This window comes from Castanea sativa, chromosome 8, assembly GCF_040712315.1.
Source record: "Castanea sativa cultivar Marrone di Chiusa Pesio chromosome 8, ASM4071231v1".
In the NCBI taxonomy this organism is placed as follows: Eukaryota; Viridiplantae; Streptophyta; class Magnoliopsida; order Fagales; family Fagaceae; genus Castanea; species Castanea sativa.
The window spans coordinates 18,666,456-18,688,413 of NC_134020.1; the positions used below are offsets into that span (position 1 = coordinate 18,666,456).

The 21,958-nt window shown below is 37.0% G+C and overlaps 3 protein-coding genes across 3 annotated transcripts; 1 reads left to right on the forward strand and 2 right to left on the reverse strand.

Annotated features, from left to right (window-relative positions):
* Positions 1–7,530: 7,530 nt before the first annotated feature.
* Positions 7,531–8,100, reverse strand: LOC142605952 (uncharacterized). The gene has a single exon (XM_075777377.1). It carries the CDS (start codon positions 8,098–8,100, stop codon positions 7,531–7,533), a length of 570 nt encoding a protein of 189 aa, XP_075633492.1.
* A 2,568-nt stretch (positions 8,101–10,668) lies between these two features.
* LOC142605953 (uncharacterized) lies at positions 10,669–11,169 on the reverse strand. Its single transcript, XM_075777379.1, has one exon. It carries the CDS (start codon positions 11,167–11,169, stop codon positions 10,669–10,671), a length of 501 nt encoding a protein of 166 aa, XP_075633494.1.
* A 4,914-nt stretch (positions 11,170–16,083) lies between these two features.
* Positions 16,084–21,684, forward strand: LOC142607259 (uncharacterized). The gene is made up of 5 exons (XM_075778687.1): positions 16,084–16,224; positions 17,614–18,147; positions 18,252–18,477; positions 19,528–19,880; positions 20,846–21,684. Exons 2-5 carry the CDS (start codon positions 17,614–17,616, stop codon positions 21,395–21,397), a joined length of 1,665 nt encoding a protein of 554 aa, XP_075634802.1. The 5' UTR covers positions 16,084–16,224; the 3' UTR covers positions 21,398–21,684.
* Positions 21,685–21,958: the final 274 nt, after the last annotated feature.

Genomic DNA, 21,958 nt, shown 5'->3' on the forward strand with positions numbered 1-21,958 from the left:
TATATTAACTCAAAACCGCCATAAACTAACCACCAATGGCAACGACAACGGCAAATCACCACCAATGGCAAATCAACCGCCACAAATTACAATCAAAATCACTGGATCTCCAACAAATTCCAAATCCAAAAACCTCAACAAAAGAGGAAAAAAAAAAAGAAGAAAAAACTCAAAATCTTCAACAAACACCGCTGGCCCACTATAGCCACAAACATCGCTGCCCACTACAGCCACAAACATCGCCAGCCCAAACCTCAACCAACCATTGCCGCAATCACGACAACACCACAGGCCCAAAATCCCAACCCAACCGATCTGTAATACTCCACATAATTTTATTTAAGAGTTTTCTTTGAAATATAACTAATGGGCTATAGGTTTCTTTTAATTATTACTGCAGCCCACTACCCACTAAACCCATATCTTATAATACAAAATACAGGGTAGAGGAAGAGATAGTCAGTGTTTTATCTAAGAGGCTAAGAGGTGTTTTCCTTGGAGTTAGAGCACATACAATTGAAGAGACAACCAGATTGTTCAAGGTAAGATTTCTCTCAATTAGAAATAAGAAAAATTAGAATTTTATAAGGTTATTTAGAAATTTGATTTTGATCCTAAGATTTATATTCTAACGTTTAGATTTGCCGCTGGATTAGATGTTAGATTTGAGCCATGGGATTTCACGAATCAATATTTGGTTTAAGTCTTCCATTGGATTTGTACATATAATCCTAGATTGAAGTCAAACAATTCGGCCATTCTTCTTCCATTGAATTGGTACATATATATATATATATATATATATATATATATATATATATATATATATATATATATATAATGGATAGAAGAAGTCAAAGATTGCGGCTGTGTTTTGCCTCTGAGACCTTGCCTTGAGATTATGCTATAAGTCAAATAATGCGGCTATGGTTTCATTGCCTCTGGGACTTATGCTATGCTAGTGTGGTGTTATATATATATATATATATATATATATATATATATATATATTAGGATATTAGGATAGCTGTAAAGTTTTCTATGGTGAATATATATATAATATGGCTTGTTTGGGGTTATGTATATTAACTTAAACTCTAAAGTATTAGCTGCTGCCTCTGCGTTCTGATAAATTCAAGGAAAACACATTTTTGGGTAGAGATACTTTGCATTAGTGCTATCATTTAGTTCAGCAAAGTATTTTACTAGTGAGTCAGTTTTTGTAGTTTAGTAAAATTTATATTTTTGTAGAGGATATTGAGTAATTTCCATAATTGATTATAGGTCCTATTTAAGAGTGTCTTGAGGCTCTTTGGAGATTATTTTGGTTGGACTTTCAGAGTGATTCGAGTGCGGTAAGTAATTATGCATAATATGCACAAGTTTTGTTCTTTAGGTTCTTAGAAGTTAAAGATTTTCAAAGTTATATTTTTAAGCTTACATTTTTTTAAAAGTTTATCAAAAAGCATTTTTACACTATTGAAAAAGAAATTTTAATTGGCTTTTAAATAATGTTTTAAAAGAAATTTCGAATTTTAAATAACGTTTTGAATGTCCAAAACCCATTTAAAAGATGATTTTTAACTAAACTATTTTCTGAAAATAATTGAGTTTCAAAGTAAGTTTTCTAAAAAGATTTTTGTTCTTTAAATTGTTTCAAATCAAGTGATTTCGAAATCATATTCTTGTTTTTCAAATGGTATTTAAGACGTTCCTTTTAGCAAACTGGATTTTCAAACTTATTCAAGAATTGTAAAAATATTTATATAAACTCTTCAGTTCCTATTCGTTCCCTAAGAGAGTCAAGCATCTTTTGATTTATGTTTCAATTTGATATTGTGATATTCAATATATCTTTATTGTTGGAACAATTGTTAATATGGAGAAAATTATTATATGTTGTATAAACTTTATTGTTTGTGATATATGACTCAAAATGAGTGTTTTTAGAATTGATCAGATATATGTGTAAATCCGCTCACAGGATTGTATGTGAGAATATGTGATGTGTATATGTGACACTGTGCTCTGATCAATTATTTGTATGTGTTTCCAAAAGACTTTAAGATATGATTATATGTGTATTAAGTGATTCTTTACATGTTTTGAAAACTATATTGGATATTTTGAGTGAAATTGTGAAATCAAACTCGTGCTTTGCTTGACTCTATTCCGTTGTGTGTTCTATATAATTACTTACTAGATGTGTGGCTCACCCCATCAATTAATATTTTCAGATTAAAGTATAGTTGTGAATTAGAACCTTTGGACCGCTTGTGAGGTGCAAGGTAGAGCGTGGAAGTTGTAGGCGACTTCAGTGTTACTTGAAGACTCATAAAATTTTAGTTACCTTTGTTTTGTAGTTCACATTTTATATAGTGGAGTTTATTTTCAATTTGTGGAGTTTTGAAAAGATTATTAGTTTTTTTTTTTTTTTTATTCCGCTTAGACTTCACAATATTTTGGAGATTATTATAAATTGTGGATTTTAGTTATTATAAGAGGTTTATCAGAAGCATTGTTTATTTGGAGTTTTATTGAATTAAGTTTAAATAAATTATGTTTATTGAGCTAAGTAAGGTTAGCAAGTTAGTCAGGTATCTAAATTCATGTTTCATGGATTTGGGTCCTGACACGATCAATCAATGACCCAAAAACCACACATCAAAACCCATCCCAAATCTCACAACCACGACCCGATTAAGAGATCTGAAGATCGGCTGCAATGGCTGTGGAGGTTGGCGGCGAGAGATCTTGAGCAGGGAAGAGAGGGAAGAGATAGAGAGTGACAGAGAGAGAAGAAATGAGAGACCTGGCGTGGGAGGTCGGCGGCAAGGGATGTGGAGGTCGCTGGCGATGGCTGTGGAGGTTGATGGCGAGGTGAGGAGGTGAGAGATTTTGAGCAAAGATGAGAGAGATCTTGAGCAGGGAGGACTAAGAGGGAAGAGATAGAGAGTGAAATGGAGAGTTAGTGTTTGGAGGTTGAGGGAGTGAGCTTGGGATTTGAGGAAGGAAATGGCGAAGGTGTAGTCTAGGTTTGGGTGAGCTGTGTAATTGTGTTCTTTGTGTTTGTGATCTGAGTTTGTGTTTTATGTTCTGTATTGAGTTTGTGTTTGGTTGGGTTTGTGCTTTATGTTCTTATGTTGATGTTTAAATCTGTGATTGTGTTCTTGTGTGTTTTTGTTCAAAATGAAATAGATCTGAATTGATGTATTTTATTGTTTTTAATTTTGTTTTTCTTTTTTAATTTCGTTAAAATTGATTAATAATTTTTTTTTTATTTAAAAGCTGACATGACATTTTTTAAAATGCTAATTAAATTTTTTTATTATAATCTAATTGGTCACGTCAGCATTTAATGTGCCAGTAATGCACTCAGTTTGCCACCTAAGCAATTTCTGTTAGTGGGCTAACGGAAAGTACTAAAATGGAACGCGTTAATTGATTTAGGGACTAAAAGTGGTAAAATTACAATGTAGGGATTAAAATGAAAAAAAGCCAAAATGTAGGGACTAAAAGTGCATTTACGCCTAAAAAATAATTTAGTTATACTTATTAAATAAAAATATTACTTATTATTTAATATTAATAAAACGGCATCTTAAAAAATTTAACACTTACACATAATTTTATTTTATTTTTCGTTGTAATTATATTTATTATATTTTGTTTAAATAACAATTAGGCGGAAGCATCCAATAATTGCTTCCCTGTTGGGGGAAAAGAACCTGGACCTTTGCTTCTTTTTTTTAATGAAATAAGTTAAAGACAAACTAGACCTTTGCTAATTGGAAAAGAAAGAGCACAAAACATGAAAAATACTAGTGAACTTTATACCAGCGGTGAATGTTATCGTACGAGGATGAAAATGTATAGATAGCGGTTATTATACGAGGATAGAAATGTAACGTTCAAAAAAACAAACAAAAAACCAGCAAATGATGAGAAGGAGAAAATAAAACAAAACAAATCAAAGGAGATAGGTAGTAGTTGAATGTTGTGACTATGAAAATATAATTGTAAAAGAGAGACCAAAATCTCTCCAGTTTTTTTCCCAATTTGGGGAGATTAGTTTTGGTGGCTTGGTGAGAAAAATAGCCGGGCCCCACCAATTTCCAAACACCTTTCCCACCAATTTCCTTTTTTTTTTTTTTCTTGATCAGACCAATTTCCAAAATTTTAAAGTACACTCAAATGCTATAGAGCTCCGGTCTAAAGTTTTATATTGCAAAAGCTATACTTCTTATAGCAATGCCAAAGTACTACTTTTTTTTTAAGTGGTCGCATTTTCTCTAAGTACAACTTTCTTGAAATTCGATTTTTTAAGGTACAATTTTTTTTTAAGCTGGACCAAACGGGCACTCTATCAATGTAAGTAACAATATTTGGTGTTAATGGATTAGTTTATCTATATTGAATTCCATCATGGCTTTCAAACATAAAGATGCACAATTGTGCAAACAAAACCATTTAACTATATCCTTCTACGACAATTGTCAAATTAATTAGTTCATGTTCTCATTCTGTGGCTTTGATATGTTTATGTTAATTTCTTTAACATTCCAGGTGAGTTCTAATAAGAAACGCAATTTGATATTTCTTTTCTTCATCCTATGGAAGCTTATCCTGTTTACAGCTCTGCTGCTAGCTTGGGTTGTTAGGACTTAGGTCTTGTCTAGGAATAATTATATTTGGATTGTTTCGGTTTGGAAGTTCTTATGAGTGGATCATGGATAGTCCCAAATAAATTGGAAAGATTGTTGAAGACAGATTTAGTTGCATTTGAGAAGGAATACTGTCTTTGGGGAGAACCTTGTTGTCTCTACCGAAGGCTATTTCCTACTACAAGGCAAGCGTTGTTAGATTATTAGATTATTACATTCTATTATTTTTTGTTAGGGCTAATTAGTAATTACAACTTACTCATATGTGGTTTGACTAAAATTTAGGAGAAATTACATTTTACCACCCTAAATTATACTTCAAATTACACTTTGCACCATAAACTATTCGAATGCACAGTTTGCACCCTAAACTATGATGCTTATTACACTTTGCACCCCATTGTTAGTTTTTCTGTTATCTTTGATGGAACTTTGATGCATATGACACGCACATGTGTTTTGCTTAGGTGGAAAAAAGTTAAACGACAAAAACACCCCTCTTCACAATCAATTAAAACAAAGTTTTTTTCCTTATATTTTTTTCCAGTTCTCTCTCACACGTACAGGTACAAGTAAAACTCTCTCTCCAATCTCCCCAAGTCAAAACCCTGTAACCCTAAATTCCCAAATCAGAAATATCTTACTTGGCTTTTCGACCCTCTTGTGTTGTGAAAGTGAGAATTTTTAAGAGACAAAAGTGGTGGCACCAGCCTTTTCCAAGCAAGTAAATGAAACAAAATAAAATAGTAGTAAAATTGAATAGAAACGAAGCCGACGAAGGAATGAAGATAAAGATTGGTTCTATCCTGGGCACCATGCAAAGGCTTAAAGACTAGACCTGCCTTCCTTTGCTAAATGATTTCGTGATATTGTCCATGTGAAAAAAAAAAAAAAAAACAATTGTTGTATAAATAATTGGAGGTTCCCCCATCAATTAATTAATTAAGAAGTATACATCAGTGATATTAATTCCAAATCTACTCACTTTAAGGCATGCACTCCACTCAATATTCTGCCATTTTTATTTGAGTGTAGTGCAGTGGTGGAGAAGTGGTGGGTGATGGTGGAGCTGAAGATATTTCTGATTTGAGGATTTAGGGTTACAGAGTTTTGATTTGGGGGGAGCTGTACCTGTACGTGTGAGAGAGAGCTGGAAAAAAATATAAAGAAAAAAACTTTGTTTTAATTGATTGTGAAGAGGGGTGTTTTTGTAGTTTAACTTTTTTCCACCTAAGCAAAACACATGTGCGTGTCATGTGCATCAAAGTTCCGTAAAATATAACAGTAAAACTAACAGTGGAGTGCAAAGTGTAATGAGCATCATAGTTTAGGGTGCAAACTGTGCATTCGAATGATTTAGGGTGCAAAGTGTAATCTGAGGTATAGTTTAGGGTGGGAAAGTGTAATTTCTCCTAAAATTTAAATTGCCTACCCGTGGTTTGAAATTTAGCACTTTACCCACCTGAGGATAACTCAGTTAGAATTCTGTTATCCACATCTGTTAAAAATAGAGCTAAATATGTATTTTTGCTCTTTTTTATGTCCCTCTCCTTCCGAAACATAAAAAAGATAAAAAGAATAAGAAAAAAACAAGATAAAAAAGTAAGGGTTTTTCCATTCCTAGTGCTCAATTGGATGATACATCAATATTTGTTTTAGTCCAGACTTTGAGGCTGAACATGAAGATTGTACGGAGGGTAACCCCAGATTATACTAGACTACTTACATGGTGCGGGATACTTGGCTCTCAAACAACCACAATATCTTTTATTATGGTTTGTCATCGCCATTATTGGACAATATCTTTTATTTTTTTTATTTTGGTGAATTGATCTGGCTTTTATCTTTCAACATTTGGTTAAAGCTCGGTACTTTAGAATTCTGTCTGACCTCAAGTTGCATTGTGTGTTTCCTCCAACTTGAGTACTAACTAATTTCATAATTTAAGTTTTATTCATAACCATCTAATATGATTCTTCTATTTTTCTTTTATAGCTACAATGAAATGGAAGTTCTTGGAGACCTTCTCTCCACCTTTGATGGCATGATGGAAAATCTTGGTGAGACAGAGCTTAATGACAAGTAAAGAAGTCAATATCAAGGATTTAACACATAAATTGGAACTGAAAACAGAAGAAACTTTTTTTTATTAGATATGGAGGTTTTACTTTTAATCTTCATCTTTGAAGAGAAAACGTGAGTTGGGATGTAAGGCTGGCAGAGGAGTTCAAAGATCAACAAAGAAGAATTGTTTCTTCAGTTTTAACCTCATGTCATAAGGGTCTTAGGTTCTTGAAAACCCTTACTTTTTGATCTTGTTTTTTCTTATTCTTTTATGTTTTTTTTTTTTATAAATGTTTTGGGAGGAGAGAGACATAAAAAAGAGCAAAAATACATATTTAACCCCATTTTTAACAAAGGTGGGTAACGGAACCCTGATTGAGCTAACATGAGGTGGGTAAAGTGTTAAATTTCAAACCACGAGTAGACAACTTAAATTTCGGCCAAACTACAGGTGGTAAGTTGTAATTAGCCCTTTTTGTTATCAAAAGGTCATGTACGTTTAGATAATGATATTGGTGTTGAAATGAAATTGATGCTCTTAAACTTGTGAATGTCCTATTCCAGTTGGCATGGTTGGATACATGTTGCTTGAATTATGCAAAGGTTTCTTGTAGTTTCTTTGATGATACCTACAAAATGTTGTTGACGGGTTTCATGTTGAGGAGAGGTTATATTTTAATTTTTGTGAACTTGTAAATGTGTGTTTTTTTTTAATTTAATTTTTGTTTGGTTTTCTTTTTTTGTTTTTGAGAAACCAGACCACAGGTTTAGGAATTTATTCAAAACAAGAGACAAATACAAGTTAATGGACATCCCTTAAAACAAGAGGGTCAATGTCTGAGGGAATATCCTCAAGCCAGACCTGCAAACCTACAGCTGATTTTGCTTTCTTAGCCAGAGCATAAGCTACTGCATTACAAATGCGAGGCACATACTTAAATCCTACCATTTGAAAACCCAAAATCATCACACAGATGTCATCTAGGACAGCTCCATAGGAGGCCAAGACCCCAGAATCAGTGGTAAGTGCATTGATGATCACCAAAGAGTCACCTTCGAAAACAAGCCGATTTGGTCCAATTTCTGCAGTGAATTGCACAGCTCTGCGACAGGCAAGGGCCTCCACATCTGCTACGGATTGAGGCAGGGGGATGGGCATTGAAAGAGCTCCAATTGCTTCCCCATCACAATCGCGCACCATCACGCCAAGGCCAGCAAAATTGGATGCACTGAATATGGCCCCATCAAAATTAAACTTATAGCAGCCAAGATCAGGGGGTCGCCAGTGCTGCATAATTGCTGGATCAGCAGCTGGAGTCTCCTCAGTCTCCTTCCAGGCTGCAAGAAAGTCCTGGAGAATATTGCCTACCATGCTGCATAAACTGTGGAGAGGGTGGACCAGCTTCCCAAATTGGCTGGCATTTCGTCTATTCCATAGCAGTCATGCGGTAATTGAGAATAACTCTAATCTCATATCATCCCGGTATAACATAAATCTGGAAAAGAGATCGCTAAATGACATCAGTTGAATTGAGCCATCAAGGTAGAAACAGCCCAAAGTTCTCCAAACACACGATATTTCTCTGCATAACCAGAGAGCATGAAGAGTGTCCTCCGGTTGTTCTTTGCAGCCTTCACAAGTTGCTGATGGAGTAATGTGGCGACGATGAAGATTCGCCTTAGTAGGTAAGGCATTTTGGCAAGCTTTCCAAATGAAATGCTTGATTTTATTTGGAGTATGCAGCTGCCAAATTTTTTTCCAAAAACTTCTTTGGGACTCCGGGTTTGAGGGACCAGCATTAGCAACAGACTCACAAGCAACAAGCAGATTGTAGGTGCTGCTGGTAGAGAAAATACCAGATGGAGTAGGTGTCCATGAGATTTTGTCAGGGGGAAGCCTTTCACTTAGGGGAATACCCATTATTACTGTAACTTCGTGGGGCAAGAACAGCTGATGCACTACTTCAGCTTTCCATGCTGCACTATTCTGATCAATTAGCACACTAACCTTAGCATCAGGTGCCAGCTGAAGGGACGGAGATAAAATGGACCGGTTTGAGTGAGTAGGCAGCCATTTATCCATTTTAACACGCACTGATTCGTCGTTTCCAATTCGCCACACCATCCCTTTCGGGATCACATCTCTTGCACTAATAATGCTTTTCCACGCATAAGACCCCACTTTTGAGTCTTTTGCCTCTAAAATAGAGCACTCCGGGAAAAATCTAGCCTTAAACACCCGATGACATAAGGACTCCGGGTTGTTAATCATCCGACAAACTTGCTTAGCCAATAGCGCATCGTTAAATTTCTCGATTTCCTTGAACCCCATACCACCTACATCTTTGGCCTCACAAAGTTTCTCCCATTTCACCCAATGAACCTTCCTATTGTCTCCACTATATCCCCACCAAAATTTACGAATTAACACCTCCAATTCTTTTATAAGACGCTTCGAGAGCTTGAAGCAGCTCATCGTATATGTTGGGATAGCTTGGATGACCGATTTAATTAAGAATTCCCTCTCGGCTTGGGATAGAAGCTTTTCCTTCCATCCTTGGAGTTTTTTCCAAACCCTTTCCTTCAAATAAATTAAACTTTGCTTCTTAGCTCTACCCACAAGGGCAGGAAGACCCAAGTACCTTTCATATTGTCTGATCATTGGTACACCCAAGAGCTGCTGGATCCGAATCTGGGTCTCATGTTGGGTATTGGAACTAAAAGAAAATGTTTGTCTTATCACGGTTAATTTTTTGACCCGAGCCTCTCTCATATACCTCTGGGATATTAAAATGTTTTGGCATTCCTCCTCCCTTGCACGACAGAAAAGCACACTATCGTCTGCAAAGAATAAGTGAGAGATCCTTGGGCCATTTCTACATATAGCCACCCCATGGATGAGCTCCTCCGCTTCAGCTTTGTGAATTAGGCTTTGGAGCCCCATTGCACACATGAGGAATAAATATGGAGAAAGGGGGTCCCCCTATCTCAGCTCTCTACTTGGCTTGATGTTTCCAACAGGTTGCCCATTAAGGAAAGCAGAATAGGATACAGATCTTAAGCAAGACATAATAAGGCTAACCACCCTATCCCCAAGCCCTAAGTGCTGCATGGTTTTTTCCAAGAACTCCCATTCTACACGGTCATAGGCTTTGCTTATATCCAATTTGAGAGCCATGTGACCCACCTTCCCTTGAGTCTTTCGTTTAAGGTAATGCAAAGTTTCAAAGGCCACAAGAATATTATCAGAAATGAGTCTCCCTGATAAAAAAACACTTTGTGATTCAGGAATAGTTTGAGCTAGGAATTTTTTCAAACGATTTACCACAACTTTGGCTATGAGTTTATAAATGACATTACACAAGCTTATAGGCCGAAAGTCAGCAACTTTTTTTGGGTTTTTAATTTTTGGAATCAATGTGATAAAGGTGGTATTAAGGGATTCATGCACAACACCAGTGTTAAGGGCCTTGAGAACAACTTCAGTTACATCGTCACCCACAATATGCCAGAAAGACTTATAAAAAATGGGAGATATACCGTCGAGGCCTGGAGCCGTGAGAGATGCCATTTGTTTGAGTGCATTCTGGACCTCCACTGCTTGAAAGTCACGGTCTAGGAAGCTTGCTGCCTCCTCAGTCAAGGCTGGTTGGATGCCATTTAAAATTTCCTCAAAACCTAATGGATCCGAGGAAGTAAAGATGGCAGTAAAATACTGCTCAAGCACCCTGCCCATCCGTGCTTCATCAACTTCCCACAGCCCTGCCTCATCCTCCAGTCCCTCTATAAAATTGCATCGGTTTCGTTGAGTGGCACGACAATGGAAATACTTAGTGTTATTGTCTCCTTCCTTGAGCCATGCACTCCGAGCCCTTTGCTTCCACATGCTTTCCTCCCTGTTTTTAAGACTCTGGATCTCCCCCCTCAGCTTATATATCTCCTACGGGTTGGTTTTATAACTTCCATTCTCTTCGGCAACCTTCAACTCTTTCATTTTTTTTGTTAGCGAATTGCGCACATGGCCAAATGTCTTTTTATTCCACTCCTTTAAATTGTCTTGACAGGTCAGAATCTTGCCATTAAAGCACCAGGCCGAGGCATTGCCAGGTTGGTTTCCCCAAGAGTCTTGCACCACAGCCTCACAGGTACGATCTTTCAACCACATGGACTCGAAGCGAAAAGGTCTACCCTTCCTATAAAAGCGCTTGAGTTCAAAGTCAGCTATAAGTAGAATCGGCTTGTGGTCTGAATGAAAGGCTTCAAGATGATGAATACGGGTAGATGGGAAGCGGAGAATCCAATCAATTGAGGCCACACCTCTATCCAAGCGAACCCAGAAATTTTGGTCACCCGGTCTACGGTTACACCAAGTAAAAGGAAAACCGTTGAAACCGAGGTCCTTTAGGCGGCACACATCTAAGGCATCCCTAAAACCTTGCATTTGTCTTTCAAGACGGTCCAACCATCCTTACTTCTCATCCTCATACAATATTTCGTTAAAGTCTCCCAAACATACCCAAGGCAGGGAACATCGCTGATGCAACGCTCTAATCAAAGACCATGAGTTTTCCCGGTTGGCAGTTTAAGGTTCCCTTAGAAACCTGTGAAACGCCAAGCGTCATCAACTCCATGGTTAATAATAGTATCAATGTGATTTGCCGAAAAAGATTGGACATCCACATCAAAATCCCTCTTCCAATACAGCGCTAAACCACCTCCCGTATTGACATAGGGGACAACAAAGAGATTAGGACATTGAATCTTTCTACCAATCCGCTCCAACACACATTTTCAGCTTTGGTTTCCATCAAGAAAACCCTTTTGGGATCTTTATTTGTCACCATGGTAACAAGTTTATCTTCTGTCTGTGGGTTCCCAAGCCCATGACAGTTACAAATTGATGTGTCACTAGTCATACAAAATAATTCAAAGTTGAAACACTCATTTATTATTTTTTGTTGTGGCACTAATCATATTCAATGTCACATTAGTTTATAAGTTTTATGTTGTAAAATTTGTAGTGCCTTTAGCATTTTCCTGCATGTTGTGAATGAAAGTTTAAGTATTTTCAGCCTATTTTCAAGATTGAAATTAAACAATAAAATAATGAGTCAGTTTTCTAGATTATTTATTATTTATTTTTTTGTATTGTTGGTGGAAAATGAGTTAGTTTTCCAGGAATGAAAGTGTGTTATTCAGGCAGCTAGCTGATTCAACTGTATTCTTTTGTCCCTTTAAGATTTCTATGAGGATAATTGTTACACCTTTGTTTTTTTTTTTGGTAGAAAGGCAGATATCATTAAACACTAACCACCAACAAAACGATCATAAGTCACCCCGGCAGAATCAAGACTCAACAGCAAGGACACTTCTGCCGGGGGGTCTAAGAAAATTACAAAGTCTTGGGAGAGCAAAGCTCCCCTTCTAGCAAGCGCATCGGCGCATCTATTCGCCTTGCGATAATAATGATTAATTTGGACTCTAGGAATGTTTCCTAATTCAGTTTTACAATCACTTACAAGAGCATCAATGCAGTTCCGGAGGCCTTCAGATTTCTGCTGCAGATCAACAATAAGCTTGGCATCTAGCTCAATGATCACAGCAGGAAGTTTGAGAGCTATGCATAATCTAAGACCATCGCGTAAAGCCCACAGCTCCGCAGCCACGCTAGTTGAAAACCCCACATTCCTCACATAACCTTTTAGCCACTCTCCCTTATCATTTCTTATTAGACCTCCACCACCCGCCTTCCCCGGATTACCAAGAAAAGAGCCATCCGAGTTAAGCTTGAACCAAGAAGGAGGAGGGAAACACCAGCTGATAGCAATCTGCCTTCGGGTAGAGGACTGATTAGCATTGATCCCAATATAGGCAAATTCCGTTGCTTTTGCAAGAACCTCAGACTTCAGATTTCGCTGCCCATTCTCACTTCTAAACACCACACCGTTCCTATTCAGCCAAAGCATCCATATACCAAAACAAAAGATGATTTCCCAACTGATACCCGAAGTAGGAGATATGTTAGAGTTGCAGCAATTTTGTCTAAGCCATTTTGAGGAGTTTAACCCAAAGAAAATAGATTCAGCCATAGGGGGAGATAAAGAATTCCAAATAGTGCGAGCTACATAGCAATCTCTAAGAACATGAACAATAGACTCCGAGCCTTCCCTACACAGCTGGCACACCGTTGAGATTTCCATACCTCTTGCCGCAAGAACTGTGCTAACCGGAATGCTCTTATGTAAGCACTGCCACACAAAACACTTAATTTTTGGGATACTGGAGGTCTTCCAAATCCAGCCCCCATCGAAGCAACCTATGTAAATACCTTCCTCATCCAAACTTGCAATTTTATAAGCTTCTTTCAACTCAAAAGCACCACTTGGAGAAGAAGACCAAGTGATACGATCCAAAGTACTAGCATAATAAGAAATGGGGGTAGCCTTAATTTCTGATATCAGCCTATAGCACCCACTCCAATCCCAACCCGAGAACCCAACTATATGTTTTAAAACAGTCTGCTCTTCCCCCCTATTAAGGGGTCCTGCAATTAAACTCCGCAGTGGCCTTTTATCCAACCATTTATCAAACCAGAAGGAAAGCTTGTTGTTCTTGCCAACTACCCATTTCGCTCCTTGTTTGAAAACTGATTCGCCCTTCCGGATAGCTGACCAAGTAGTAAAACAAGGCTTTGGTGCCCGAGCATTGGGCAACCTCCTCGAGGAACAATACTTATTGGAGAGGACCCTAACCCAAAGAGATGAAGGCTCCGTATGAAGTCTCCAATTTAACTTAGCTAGATTGGCAACATTTTTAGCTTTGGCTGCTTAAATGCCCAAACCCCCCCATCTTTCTTAGGCTTTGCAATTTTCTTCCAACTCACCAAATGAATCCTCTTCTTGCTCTCCGACGAACCCCATAGAAAATTGCGGCTAAGCCTATCAATGCTATTCAGAATCTTAACGGGAAGAGCAATTCACTGCATGTCATAATTGGGAATAGTGGTGGTCATGGCTTGGGTTAAAACCAGCCTACCTGCAAAAGAGAGAAGATTAGCTTTCCACCCGGCTAGCCTACTTTGCACCCTCTCAACAATGAATCCGAAGTCTTGGGGAACAGCCGAGTGTTTAATAGGGAACCCCAGATATTTCCCTAAGGAAGGAGTAGAGCGAAAACCCAATATGTCACTCAAATCAGCCCTAACTTCAGAAGGCACATTAGGGGAAAAAAAGACTCGAGATTTCTCATGGCTCACCTTTTGGCCTGAAATACTACAAAAAGAATCCAACACCTCCCTAATCGCCACACAATTCTTCCGGTCAGCCTTTGCGAAAAGAACTAGATCATCCGCAAAAAATAAATGTGAGAAGGCCGGACCACTCCGGGAAGCCTTAATGGGATTCCAATGCTTGGAATTGCACTTATCAGCAATAATAGCCCCCAAAACTTCCATACACAAAATGAACAAATAGGGAGAGAGAGGGCCACCTTGTCTAATACCCCTTGATGGTAAGAAAGGCTCTAAGGCTCCTCCATTAAACAAAATGGAAATAGACGAAGAGGAGATGCAGCTCATAATTAAGGTGATCAGCTGGTTAGGAATCTTGAAAAGTGTGAGGGTATCTCTGATAAAACTCCATTCAAGCCTATCATAGGCTTTTTCCAAGTCTATTTTTATTGCCATGCTACCACCTCTACCCCTCTTCCTAGACATGTAATGAATAATTTCCTGCACGATAATAGCATTGTTAACCCCTTTTCGACTCGGCACAAACGCAGTTTGAAGCGGAGAAACAAGCCCAGGCAGTAACGGTCTAAGTCTAGCCACAATGATTTTAGTGACTATCTTGTATACTGTGTTACATAAACTGATGGGACGGTAATGGTTGAAGGAATCAGGATTCTGACATTTAGGAATAAGAGTGATGATAGTCTGGTTAAGGTACATCGGAACTCTCTCTGAGGCAAAAATATCCTTCACTTCCTCTCGCACAGAGTCACCCACCAACAACCAAAAGCGATGAAAGAACCCCGCATGAAGGCCGTCAGGACCAGGCGCTTTAAACGCCTTAAGAGACCATAAACCAGCAGTAATATCCTCATTGGAAACTGGCCGGATAAGGTTTTCTGCCTCAACCTCATTAAGACAATTATTCCAACAAGGAGGATTCCAAGCAGCCCTGAAAGCATAGCTGTGACTAGAGGAAAAAAGGTCTGCGTACCCTTTTCTAATATAATCAGCTATTTCTCTTTCCCCTTGAATCCAATTTCCGACACTATCTTTCAGGGACAAAATCCGGTTTCTCCTTCTACGAACCAGAGCCGAGGTGTGGTAAAAACTAGTATTTTGATCTCCTCCCACCAGCCAGGTTATCCTGGATTTCATAGCCCAAAACTCCTCCTCCAACTTGGCAATCTCATGGTATTCAGCTCTCAAATCCCTCTCCAAACCCACCAGAAAATTGTTAGGATTGATCGACATGGCTGTTTGAATACCCCCAAGTCTGGCAAGGACTCTTTTCTTTCGATGAAATAAATTTCCAAACACATTCTTATTCCATACCTTAGCTTTATCCATAAAAGTTGAGACAGCCGCAGATAGTCTAGTTGGGCTGGTCCAGGCCTCTTTCACGACCCCTGGGAAATCCGGGTGGGTCAGCCGCATTGGCTGGAAGCGAAAGGGACGCAGATAATTGACATCTTGACTCCTGTTCAGACACAACAAAACCGGGTAGTGATCAGAGTGAGCCCTTTCAAGGTGCTGAACAGAAGCTTCAGGAAATAAACCATTCCATTCCGCATTGACAAACACCCTATCTATTCTTTCTTGGATGAGATGAGTTAAAGGGTGTTGATTCGACCACGTGAAGCGGGGCCCAGAAAAACCGATGTCAATCATCCTACAGGAGTCCAAACAATCTTGAAATCTTAAAGCCCTACTAATGTTCACCGTTCTCCCCCGGTGTTTATCTTCCCCCATCAGAACCTCATTGAAATCCCCTGCCATCAACCAGGGAAAAGAGTGCAAATCAGACACCGCCTTCAAATTATCCTAATGGCTTGTTTGGATGTTTAAAAAAGGAGGGAGAGTAGAGTAGAGGGAGGGGGAGTAATTTAATTACCTTGTTTGGGAGTTTTTCAAGGAATGAGGGAGAGGGGTTTGGAGGGGTTTGGAGGGGTTTCAACTACCTCCAATCCCCTCATTTTTAATTCCTCCAAATTGGAGAGATTTGGAGGGAGAGTAGAGCACATAAAATTATTGATAAAATAAATTACCTAATTTACCCTTATTATATTTATAAAATTACAATGTTGTCCCGTTAAAAAAAAACATCTGTACGCTCTTTCTCTCAAGCTCTCTTAGCTCTCTCAGCTCTTTCCCACAAATTTCTCTCATCAAGCTCTCTCAGCTCACGTTGGCTCTCTCTCTCACAACTTCTTCACTCTTGGACTGTCTTTCACTCTTCTCTCTCACGCCTAGCATTCTCTCACAAAGGTAAACTCTGTTTTAATTTCTGATTCATGGGTTTCTTTTGAGTTGGATCAAATAACTATGTTCTTAAAATTGTGATTTTATTGGGTAATTTCTTATTAGTTGTGATTTTATGGGGTAATAACATGTTATTTGTGGGTGGGTTTCGGATCTGAGGGCTTTTTTTCTTAAATTTTAAAGTTTCAAAATATTGCTCATAACGTGTTTGATAAAGTGCTTGAGTGAGTCTAGATTGTGAACTTGCATAAATTTGTATATTGTAGCTATATATGAATCTGTGTTTCTTGTTTATTTTTATCTAAACACTTGCAATCCTTTTAATTCGTGATATATGGATGAATTATGGTTAAACCTAGGCTTTGTGATTGTTTATTCTGTGTAAGTTTGATTTTATGGTTAGATTTTTTATTATTGGTTTGTGTTTGTGATTTTTATTGGGCAATCTCTTGTTTTTTGTGAATGGGTTTCTGATTTGGGTTTTTTTTTTTTTTAACTAGAATTTTAAAGTTTCAAAGAGTTGCTCACAATGTGTTTGATAAATTGCTTGTTTGATTGTGTATGACCAAACTCACATGAGTTTGTGCAGCATCTCACATGTGTCTTTCTGTGTGTGTCTCACGCTTCATTATCCAAGAGCACATTTTTTTATATATACTCTACTGCTCTAGTTGCATATTCACATGTGTCTTTATGTGTGTCTCACTCTTCATTCGAAAGGAAAAGAAAATACTGTGTTGTCTGAAAACAAAATCGAAGCAAATGTACAATGCAATATTCCTTTGGTTTTAGTGATGTCTGTTTCTTCTTGTTTTTTTAGTTTTTAGTTTTTGTCGTTATATATGCCTCTTTGTATTTGTGTTCTTAGATTTGTTGAAACTCTACTTCTACTTTGTTTACCTTTTAGATCTTGTTTCATAGTTTTGACAATGGTATCTTAAAAAAGAAAAAGTGTACCGGATGAGACAATTGTTTGGAACATGACAAAAATGAATTTTGTGTACAAAGTTGTTTCTGATCCGATATGGGCTTCTACACTCCCTTTGTTTGATATTTTGTTTATCATTTGGCTTTTGGAGAATTGTTGGGAACTGGTATACGAAAGTGCCTGTGCTTCACTTTTTTAAACGTATTAGAATTTCTTCCTTTAAGAAGTGTTTAGATACAAAATTTGTGTCTCATCTGATTTGGACAGTTCTTGCTTTAGAGAGTTTTTTCCCTTTTAATTTTTTCTCATCTTTCCGCTATTTTACTTAATGAGTGTTTTTTTGAATCTCTACCACACTGTATCTAGGAGTATAGAGTCACGTCTATTAACTTTTTTTTTTCATGCTTAGTGTATTTATGCATATCATGGATTGTAATAGTTTTGCTGTCATGGGATAATTTAATTAGATGGATAGACAAGAGAATAAAAGGAGACGTGTATTATGGGATTGGGAATGGAGACGTCGAATGGCAGTTGCTTATGTAGTTTGTCTTGTTGTCTATTGGTTAATACTTCGAAGGAGGCCTCAAAGGAGACAAGTAACTTGCTCAATTAGTAGTTTGAGTTTAGAAAGACGAAGCGTTCGCGATGAACTAATGAGAGAGATAATTGAAAATAAAAAGTGTCGTGATATTATACGCATGGGGCCTGGAGCTTTTTTAGATTTGTGTGACATGCTACGTAAAGAAGGTGGCCTCCAACCAACACAACGAGCAACGATTGAAGAACAAGTTGCCAAATTTCTTTACATATTATCACATGGTGTAAAGCATCGGGAAATATCTTTTTTTTTCCGTCGCTCTAATGAGACTATAAACCGTCATTTCCATGAAGTATTAAGATCTGTGATACAACTAGAAGAGAAGTTTCTGAAACAACCTGATGGATCTCAAACTTCAGTAGAAATACTCAACAGTTCTAGGTTCTTCCCATATTTTAAGGTAAAAAAAAACATTATTATACTCTAATAGCTTAATTGTGGTATATATAAAGATTTTAATATATAGAAGTAAGTACTCAACAGTTTTAGTTCTTCCCATGTCAGGATTGCATTGGGGCAATTGATGGAACACACATTCGAGCAAAAGTTCCTATTGAAGACGCAGCAAGATATCGTGGTAGAAAGGACTACCCAACACAAAATGTGCTAGCGGCATGTACATTTGATTTAAAATTTACATATGTTTTGCCTGGATGGGAAGGAACTGCGTCAGACTCAAGAATTTTAAAAAATGCATTAAGTAGACGCGATAAACTAAAAGTCCCCCAAGGTAATTTTGTTAGAAAAAAAAATTTAGCCATTCGTGTATAACAACATAATGATGCATGTCATTCCTATAGGTAAATATTACCTTGTTGATGCTGGATTCATGTTGAGGAGCACACTTCTTGCACCTTATAGAGGAGTTCGTTATCACTTAAAAGAGTATTCAAGAAATCCACCACAAAATCCTAAAGAGTTATTCAACCTTAGACATGCATCCTTACGCAATGCAATTGAAAGAGCATTTGGAGTCTTGAAGAAAAGGTTTCCTATAATAGCAAGCTCAAATGAGCCGTCTTATGGAGTTCCAACCCAGAAGAAAATAATTTTAGCATGTTGCATTTTGCACAATTACTTACTTGGGGCAGATCCGGATCATAGAATTCTTCATGAGGTGGACGAAGAAATTTTCAACAATCCTGAACCCCATGAACAGTTTGGTGTGCAAAGAGAGAGAAATAATGATGATGCTGCCCAAGGAGAGATTTTAAGAAACTCAATAGCAACTGATATGTGGAGGGATTATACATCCAACCCAACTTGATGTTATTCTAAATTTAATAATTGTAGACAAATGCTTCTATTGGATTTCGAACTATGTCTTTGTTTTAATGGGCTGATTCTCATTAGAATTGTTTTATTATTTAATTTTCTTTTTATGGACTTGTCATTTTGTATTTGATACATTCAATTTGCTTGGGATAAACTATTGAATGAGTTTTGATTGTGACTTGAGAATGTGATTCTTCTTGTGAGTACAGTGATTGTATCAATGTTGCGTTACCTACATAAGTTGATAACTTTGGTTATATCACACTTTTGATGGTGTTCAATACTATATAGTTTCTTTATTGCGGGTCATGCAATCTGATTGGATTCTGATCTTTGATTTTTTGTGGTTTCGACGTCTGAGTTTTTTTTATTCCTTATTTGTTTGCATTTTCTGAAATGCAATTATAGATCTCTGTCAATATATATTCTGAAACTTGTTAAACAAGCCCACTGCATTCTGATGGTTTTGTTAAATATATTTATTTGCTCAAATATTTTTTTATAGGTTCAAATATGTCAGAAAAAAGGACTATTGATGATGTGGTTAAGAAAGATAGAGAATATTGGACAGCTGTTATGGATGATGCGCTTATTGATGCACTCTTGCATCAACATCATCTAGGTAATAGAAATGGTTCAGTCTTCACCACACATGCCTATGACAATATTGTGAAGGAATTGCAAGAAAAATTTGAAAAACCAATAGACAAGCAAAAGGTGAAAAATCGCATTAAAACCATCAAGTCTAATTGGTCAGACTGCTATGATGTGTTTAAGAATGGATTGAGTGGTTTTGCTTGGAGTCCAATCACCAAAATGTGGAGTGCTGAACCGGAAGTTTGGGAAAGTCTAATCCAGGTTTGTCACTTATACTCTAGGAGTTCATATTGTTTCATTGAATTCTATGGTTTTTTTTTTTTCATGTTATATCAGTTTACAATAGGGTAAACTGATATGTTGTTTTTAGATTCAAATAGAAGGTATATATCATTACTCAGTAGGAGGATAAACATAAGCCAACTTTAGGAAGTTGATCCACAATTTCCATGTAGTAATGCTAATTCAAAATGTCAAGAAAGATATTCTTGCATGTAACAGTGTGCCTGCTTGCTACAACTTATTTTTTCAGCTTTTTGAAAATGGGGTTGTTTCAAAGAGCCATACCTAGATAAAAAGGAAGCTTAAAAATCTGTACTTTGTTTGAAATCACATGGTGAGGCAACTGCATTTTACATCATCCAAATGGGTTTAAGATAGAATACCAACAAAAAATTCTAGGGTTACAATAGCCCCAACTTTTATGAGTTTTCATTTATACATGCACACACTCACACAGACATATGAATGACTGACTTATTTGCATTGCTTTGTAGTCATGCCAAAGTAACTTTTTTTTATATATGATCTGTTGTAGTTGACTACATGGTGGGACAACCGCATTTTAAATTGAGCAAATGGGCATCCCCTAATAATGAAAACTGCTGCTCTGGAGAAGAAAAAAGAATCTATGCAAGATTAAGTTTTATAAATTTCTGTTTCCTCTTTAACTTCTTAATATCTTAACTAATTTTTGAAGTTATCATTTTATATTTTGACATGCTTGTTGAGTTATGAACTTATGATTAGACAATATCAAACATTCCATGCCATGTATATTCTAACTCAACCTTGGTCCATATAGAGCAAGGCTATAACCATACTTGAGATTAGTAAGTGCATATATAGCAGGGCAAAAACCATACTTGAGATTATTACTAATGATACTGAATTTCACATTACTAACTTGAGAGTAGTGACCTTATTTTGTTGTCATTTTTTAATAGGCTAAACCTAAAGCAAAAGAGCTTAAGAACAAACCAATTCCAAACTACAACAAATTGGTTGAGCTTTATGGAAAAGATAGAGCAACTGGGGAACAAGCTGAAACTGCATCGGAGATGAGGCAACGGTGGGCTACTTCAATCGGAGAGGGCTCTATGGAGAACATTGAAGATATTGATCATTTAGTTGCTCAAAATGAAGTTACTTTGGAGAGCTGTGATAATGTGGGTGATAATAATGTGGGTGAAGCCTCTTCAAAAGCCAAAAAGAGAAAAACATCAAAAAATGAGGACATGGAACAAATTATCGGAGCAATTCAGAATGTTGCTTCAGCAATGAGAGATGGAAATTTAATTTTTGAGAGGAGTATGGCACGTCTTCCCATTCCTGAGCAAGAAGTGTTCCATCTCTTGGATGAGATAGGAATTGATTCTAGATTGCAAACAAGGGCTTATCTCTATCTTATTAAGAATCCAGATATGTTGAGAGCTTTCATTGGCTATCCAATGGAGAAGCGCAAGGAGTTATTGTTCACAATGATGTCTGATTCTTAAATTTCTCTAACAGTTAGACTAGTAAATGTTCTAAGACAGTTATGTGTTAAAGTTAATGCTTATTGGGTTTATACTGTTTTTGTTGTTCTTTTAGAGGGTTCTACTTTATGACCTTACTATTGCTGGTGTTGTGTGTTGTTTTAACTGTTAAAGTACCTTATATGCTTTATTGTGTTGTTGGGTTGGTTCTGGTTCTTGGGTTTTTATAGTGTTTTGTTGGTTCTGATTGTACGAGTACTGTTACTTTGGAGTTTAGGGAAAGAATTGTTACTGATGGTTATGTTAAAGCTTTTAGTGAATATATTCAGTGAATTATTTTCCATTTTCTGACAACAATAACAACAGCTCATAAACCTCTTTTGCTTTTTGTTCCAAGAAAGAAAGAAAAAAAAAAAAAAGATTCATACTTTTTAACTCTATAAGCTGTACAGTTTTAGGCCATTCCCGGGACCATCTTTTTAATCAAAGTCCCATCAAATTGCTATTTCTTTCTGATGAAATTTAGAGCCCACCAACCCAATTTGTGACACTTTCATGATTGTGTGCAGTGCAGGTTTGAGT